The 7,672-nt window shown below is 37.4% G+C and overlaps 1 protein-coding gene across 1 annotated transcript; it reads left to right on the top strand.

The window, feature by feature from the left end:
- Positions 1–129: 129 nt before the first annotated feature.
- LOC124131315 (peroxisomal membrane protein 11B-like) lies at positions 130–4,220 on the top strand. Its single transcript, XM_046494514.2, has 3 exons — positions 130–294; positions 983–1,098; positions 1,393–4,220. The coding sequence occupies exons 1-3, from the start codon at positions 218–220 to the stop codon at positions 1,956–1,958; spliced, it is 759 nt and encodes a 252-aa protein (XP_046350470.2). The 5' UTR covers positions 130–217; the 3' UTR covers positions 1,959–4,220.
- The last annotated feature ends 3,452 nt before the right edge of the window (positions 4,221–7,672 follow it).

Here is a 7,672-nt window from a genome sequence, read left to right as displayed (position 1 = left end):
ATCTGTTTATACAGGGTTATTTAAATAATAAGTAAATGTTGATAGGCATGAGCTCATTTAAAAATACTACCTGCAAATATATATTATCGAAATTACCCGTAATGAATATAGTATAGAGTGCCCTTTGACCGTCCTTATCGAGCACCTGCACGAAACGATGTTTACAAACGTGGGTGCATAATTCACCGGCAACAATTCTGTCACATTACCGGCGTCTATGGCTGACGATTCAGATTTCGTTGGACACTTGGTTAAATTTAACTCACTTTCGTCAGGAAGGGATAAACTTGCAAGGTAAACAAAATCATTGTAATATTTCACTTGACAATGTCAGTTGACTCTCTAACCTATGCTCGTTTCCTCGTTATACCTGTGGTTATATGAGAAGCTATCACACCTCTATTTTAGCCTAATTGTGCTATTGTAAATATAAGCATATGCGGCATTGGTAAACGTGTTTGGTTGTAAACTGACTACAATATTTGAGTGTTGCACAGTGAAATGACTTATATAAAGGTCTTTTGATGTTCAAGCTGTTAAAACGTCATGAGTCATTGTGGGTTATTGCACTTTGAACCTGTAACACTGGGCTCAGGTGCTTGATACACTTGAGGCCTTGTCTGGGTGGTGAGTAAGTGCTTTGTTGGAATGGTATACCCAACAATGTGTAGATATATTATGAAAATAATCAGTGAAATTAAGCATGATCATATCATATGCTTAAGTTTGGCTAAAATTTGAAATTTGGACAAGTTTCATTCCAGTCGTTTCAAAAACTTAAGTGTTGTCATCCAGATCAATCAACCAATAACTTTTATTATCGTAATCACTTATTTACATGAGCCAATCTTTCACACTATACCTTTTGCGAACTACTCAAATTACATCAACACCTCGTCAGGAACTAGGCATCAGAGCGTTCATGTATGATTTCCATGTATATTTATACATGCTGATTCAGTTGTTTTATTCAATCTTTCAGATTAGTCCAGTATGCCAGCAAATTTGCATGGTGGTACCTACAGAAAGGACACTTTGACCCGAACATCATTTTAAAATTGAAAAATGTGGATAACGCCCTCAGCACTACGAGAAAAGGTATTTTTAATATCTTTATCAGATTGATAGAACAATTAAGCCATACTTATATATTCTACATTATACACTTCTTTCCATCTACACATGTTACAATACATTTGCTATGGCAGTGTAAAATAATACTGTGGGTCTTACACCAAGTGCAAATTAATTCATGAATCCAAATTGAAGCCTCTTTGAAAATGTTGTTATCAAACTTATTTCCTTTTTTTTAAGTTTGAATTTTGATTAAGATACAACATGTTTGTAGTGAATATAGTAATCATGGTAATAAAGAGGCCCTTTACATTCCAGTACTACGTTTGGGAAAGAGCATTGACTTTCTTCACTCAGCCCTACGAAGCATCCACATCTCTGACACAGTCCTTCGTTTGACAATCACACTATCCAAGATCAACCAAGCTTGCTATCTTCTCTTTGACCACATCATATGGGCAGGCCGAATTGGCATAGCCAAAGTCGACAGTGCCAAATGGAAGGATTTGTCGGCCCGTTTCTGGCTAGTTACTATAATCCTCAACCTCATACGAGATGTGTATGGAATGTGGACTGTTATCATCGAAGAACTAAGGTTACGCAACGAGAGGGCTTCAAAGTCTCACTATGGAAATGGTGATGTTAACCACAAATACAAAACACGCCATATCCCCAATGATACAGAGGTTGTGCTATCATGTTTTCAAGAAAGTGTTCCGCTGATTCTGGACTTTGTTCGTAATATGAGTGATCTTGTTCTTCCGCTGGCCGCACTGAAGCGGATCAATGCTTCAGCTGGGGTGCAAGGTGCCGTGGGTGTGGTCTCATCCGTTATTGGAATCATCACAACATGGAATCCAGACATGCGATTGGTTCCTTCTTGACATTTGGTTTCTAACAATGACTGAATGTGCCTCAGTGATCTTATTCCTGGCAAAATCCTGATTCCTCTATATAAAGATAGTTTATCATATCTCTGTTCCTTTAGCATGTTTAGGGACGGTCAGGTAGCCTAGTGGTCAAAGCGTTCACTTGTCACATCGAACACCCGGGTTCTATTCTATTATAGCATTCATCCAGGACCCCCTTTCACAAAGTGATCACTGTGCTAAGATGATGGTAAATCCTGCAGTTAAACAAAGGCTTACAATAGTCTTAGCGCTATGGTTACTTCGTGACATAGGGACCTGGACCCATTCACCGCCATCCCAGTGTTCTGTGTCTCGTTTTAATGGCGCAACACTGAAAGATAGACATCAAATGAAATTACACTGTTCTATCATGATTGAAACAGGCTGATATCACTAGTCTTCACCTCGACTTTTCATGCCGTCTTAAATATTACCAGAACGTCTTTAACCATACAATTATAAACAGTCAGGATGACCATGAAAATGAATTCCCACACAGAGTTATGGAAATAAAACCCCTGAAAACCCACATAAACAAGAAGTGACCCTGACTGATAAGGACTTTCTCCTGCACCCTCCCTTCTTCAGGAAAAATCTTTTTCATCTATAAGTTAATTGATAACAATTATCCTCCTGATTGGAGGGCTCACTCGGATGATGACACAATTTTGAATATAGATCTGAGCCAAAGTCACATTCAGAAGCAGTTTGATTGGTTGTTGATTTCAGGCTCATGAACGAGAGAAATTCTGTGCTGAATTAGTAATAAGAGGTATGAAGCTGGTGATGTCACTTCCTGGGATATGTCATAATAGCATGGAGCTGTAATCAGTAACTCCTATGCTTTAGCATAGAGATACTACTGTAGCATGTGTAATAGTGCTATTATTGTATGGTTGTAACAATACTTGTCTTTGTGATACATGACATGATACATGAAAAATTTACACTTGACACGTTAAGGGAACATTTTTGCATTATCAAAGAAAATTAATAGTACTAGTAGCCCAACTAAAACATGGTAACTAGTAGCCCAACTAAAACATGGTAACTAGTAGCCCAACTAAAACATGTTTACTAGATCTGAGTCAGTTAATAATCCGGGGTGGTCGGGTAGCCTAGTGGTTAAAGCGTTCGTTCGTCACGCCGAAGACCTGGGTTCGATTCCCGACATGGGTACAATGTGTGAAGCCCATTTCTGGTGTCCCCCGCCGTGATATTGCTGGAATATTGCTAAAAGCGGCGTTAAACCATACTCACTCACTCACTCAGTTAATAATCCTGTACCTTGAGAACTTTTATGCACTGTGAAAAGTCCACAAAATGTCCTTGATCCAATCCCTTATACTTTTTGAAAATTGTCAGATTGCATATACACTTCCATTCATTTTACAAATAACTCTCACTCTGAACACTGCAAGGCCCTTTGAGGTAGTTGTTTGGGACGTCCATGTTTTCATCAGAGGAGTATTATTTGTGTGTTAATGCTTTATCATGTTTATTCTGAACTTTTATATAGGCAGTCATAGTTATATATATGTATATATTGTTATGTAGAACATATTGATATTGCATTGTACATGGTATCTAATAGTGCTTAGGTTATTTAATCATTAAGAGTGTTTCCTAATCATCTGTATTAACAAATGTGTAAACAGATCATTACCCCGTAACCTATATACAGAAATAAATAGTTTTTAGAGCAATACACAGAAATATGTTTACATGTCCATATATATTTTTTTAATAAAAACTGTCCATAATTTTACGACTGTTATTTCTGTGGGATTTCTTGAGAAAATTGTCAAGTTATTAATGGCAATCATCAACCATATATGCAGAAACATTCTACTTTAATATCTTAACTGGTTTGTGCATGTGACTTATACTCTGTTGTATCATTGGGAGTCCCAGAGGAGCATCGAACATGTGTAATATAAGAATATTCTTAACGTTTGTTATACATCATGCTGTTATTAATTTTAACAGCAACTTACATATTCTAATGAGGACAAATGTAAATAATATTGAATATTGTGTGTGTCACCGTGTAACGTGTTCAGTATGAACCTGTTTGTAATCTTTCATCTATTGGAGGACAGCCAAAGTGGATATGTTTTGTTTGATTCAGTGATTGCAAATGGTGCTTACTTTTGAACTGAAATGGGTTGCAAATATATTACTGTACCCAAATTATTCAAATCAGATTTGTTAATAAAATTATGTATTATTATAGTTGTCATTGTTATTCTCTTATGTATTGTTCATAGCTTTTGGGCCTGTGAAGATCAGGGTAGAATAGGTCTTCAGCAACCCATGCTTGCCGTAAAAGGCAACTATGCTTGTCGTAAGAGGCGACTATCGAGATCGGGTGGTCAGGCCCACTGACTCGGTTGATGCATGTCATTGTATCCCAGTTGCGTGGGGGGCATTCTAAGGCGTCACAATTCGCTGTGCAGAGTTGTGTCCCCTGGGCACGCCAGACACCTATGATTGTGGGTTCGAATCCCGGTTCGCCCCGATTATGTTTCTAGGTTTGTCAGCACCATACCCGCGCTCGTGGGTTTCAGCGAAGTGGTAAACGTCTGAGACCTGCATCACTTCGGGCTTTCCTCCCACATTAAGCTGACAGGCCATGACATAACTGGAATACTGTTAAAAGCGGTGTTAAACCAAACTCACTCACTCAATTGTGTGGATCGATGCTCATGATGTCAGTCACTGTGTTGTCTGGTCCAGACTCAGTTATTTACAGACCGCCGTCATATAGCTGGAATATTGCTGGAGTGCGGCATTAAACAACAAACAAACAAATCATAGCTTTTGTCAGGAGAATATGTGGAGCAGCAGCCCCCAAGACCTCTCTCTACTCCAAACATGATTAACATTGCTGTTTTCACTTGGCCACAAGTATAGACTCTATGATTGAGAGATTTTACCAACAGGACACCCCATGGGTATTCTGAGTTAGACCTGGTCCCAAGCAATCTATGCTTGTTGTACAAAGAGACTTAAAAGAACAGGTGGTCAAGCTCAGTGACTTGGTTTATTGTGTGCCTTCATACCCTAATAACATGGATCATTACTCAGTGTATTATTTATAGGCTGCCGTCATGTAGCTGGATACAAAAACTTGGCAACAAACAAAAACAGACAACTTATGTAGGTAGGTGGAAATAAAAATGAATTTCCATTCCTAAATATTTCCAATTTTATTTGGCATGAATATATACCGGTCAGGTTAATGACCCAAAATAACTTTTACATTTTGGTTGGTTGCCTGGGAATTATTTGGTTGAGTTCATTTGGATATCAATAACCGATAACAAAACAGTAGGGCAAACAAACACAAAGATTACTGTCTCCATTAACCCAAACATGACAATTGCACAATCAATTGTGTGGAAGAGTGGTAATTTTCACAGAAGTGGCATAAAATCCTCTTTACAAGGCTATATTGAACTGTTAATGAGCGTAGCTTAACATTGTTGCTGTGACAAGCAGCTGCTGTGCTTCAAGAATGCTGCAGGAATGTCTTGGGAACAGAGCAACCAGTTGTCTGAAGTGTAGCAACTCACTTCGCAGAGCTGTGTCCCTGAGCATGTTTGGTCATGAAAGAGCCATAGAGTGTAGGTGTCAGTCTTATCCTACAACAATCTCATTAAAATCAGATCTTAGTTCTCACTACCAGTAAACACATTGTTTAGAACTGATTTTAATGAGATTGATCACACTATGGTCATTAATACCATACACTGGTACTCGCTTCAGCAACCCATGCTTGGCGTAACAGGCAACTATGCTTGTAAGAGGCGACTAACGGGATCGGGTGGTCAGGCTCACTGACTTGGTTGATGCATGTCATCGTATCCCCATTGCGTGGATCGATGCTCATGATATCAATCACTGGATTGTCTGGTCCAGACTCGATTATTTACAGGCCGCCGTCATATTGCTGGAATATTGTCGAGTGCCGCTTTAAAAAACAAACAAACAAACAAAACCAGACATGGGCTTCACACAATGTGCCCATGTTTTGAATAAAACCTGGGTCTTCAGCATGACGAGCGAACGCTTTAACCACTAGGCTACCCCACCACCCCAAAGCTGATATAAGCATGACATAGTGTTTCAAGTGGTGATAGCCTCAAACCATGACCTGCTCGACATGTCTTCTAATCCCAGAAATGGACAATCATGATCTTTGGTTTGTCAACACTATTCTCATGCTTGTGGATAATGATAATCATCATAATGGTGCTTGTACCTGCATAAGTGTAAATAATGAAATTGTCATCCATGCTTGTTGTGCCATTCCTGATTTTATGTAAATCTTTCATGACATAGGTTACAGCATGGAGCCAGACTTATTAAACAGTGATGGGCTACACCATGTTCACATTTTCTATTTTTCGTTTCACAGGCCCCTCGCCCCTACTGAAAAGCAGCCGGTCCAAGAAATAAATTAAACATAAAACTATTTTGTTTTTTATTACATCTCCCGCAAGTAATATAGACCCTCTTATACAATAAAGCAGAATGACTCCACAGCAGAATGACTTTCAAATGAATGACTTTCAAATGAATGAATGAACGAATGAACGAATGAATGAATGAATGAATGAATGAATGACTTTCAAATGAATGACTTTCAAATGAATGAATGAATGAATGAATGACTGACTTTCAAATGAATGAATGAATGAATGAATGAATGAATGAATGAATGAATGAATGAATGAATGAATGAATGAATGAATGAATGGACACAGCTATTTAATTTTAGTGTTATTTCCACAGACCTCGTATGCTAAACCTGGAATAAATCCGTAAAACATAAAACTAAAGAAGAGTGGCCTTAAAGTAAATTATGTTATTTTGTAAGCAAAGAATTCTTTTAGCATTTGTTTATAACTAAACCAGCAATCATTTGAGAACTCCTTCCAGAAATACAACAAAATAACACAAGTAAGTAAATGATACTTGATCGAATGTATTATTATTCTTATTATACAATCTCTTGAAAATATCAATTTTATATCTCATAATAATCCTACCTCATTTAAGTGGTTGTATACAGAGAATAGAGAATGTTATAGTGATGTCACCATGGTAACTGCTGACATTTACGATGATGTCAGTGGTACCTAAGTACAAAAGCTTTCCTAAATGGGAAGATTTATAACTCGAGTGGTAATTTGTTTTGTCCAAAACAGGCTGCACACATTTTTGCAACAGTAAGGAGAAAGATGTTCATCATGGTTCATTTTTACATAAAAAAGATTCATCCTTAAAATGTTTATTGACATTTTCTCTAGTGTTGGGTTTACAGATTTGGCTTATAACCAATTAGCTTGAGCAGTCAAAATAAAATAAAATTTGCTGCGGTTGGATAATTTGAAGAAATAACTGCTAACTCTGTTTAATGTGCAGGGTGTGGAGTTTTACAGTAACCATGGTACCATGTATTTGTATTTACTTCTTAAAGGCACTGAACATTTGAAAGGGGTTTGAAGTTGCCAAGACTACATACAATACGTCTGATTAATTATTATTTAGAAAGATAAAAGTCTGTAATTTTGTAAGAATTTTAAGTTTTACATCTGTTAGTTTTTTCTGATCAATCATGAGCAAGCAATCTGAAAAAAATAGATGAAAAACAGCTTCAACTATTTTTCTTTACTAAT

The sequence above is a fragment of the Haliotis rufescens genome, unplaced genomic scaffold, assembly GCF_023055435.1.
Source record: "Haliotis rufescens isolate VD_foot unplaced genomic scaffold, xgHalRufe1.0.p SCAF_1, whole genome shotgun sequence".
Taxonomy (NCBI): domain Eukaryota; kingdom Metazoa; phylum Mollusca; class Gastropoda; order Lepetellida; family Haliotidae; genus Haliotis; species Haliotis rufescens.
The sequence above is the reverse complement of the archived record's forward strand: the minus strand, read 5'-3'. Positions and strand labels throughout refer to the sequence as shown.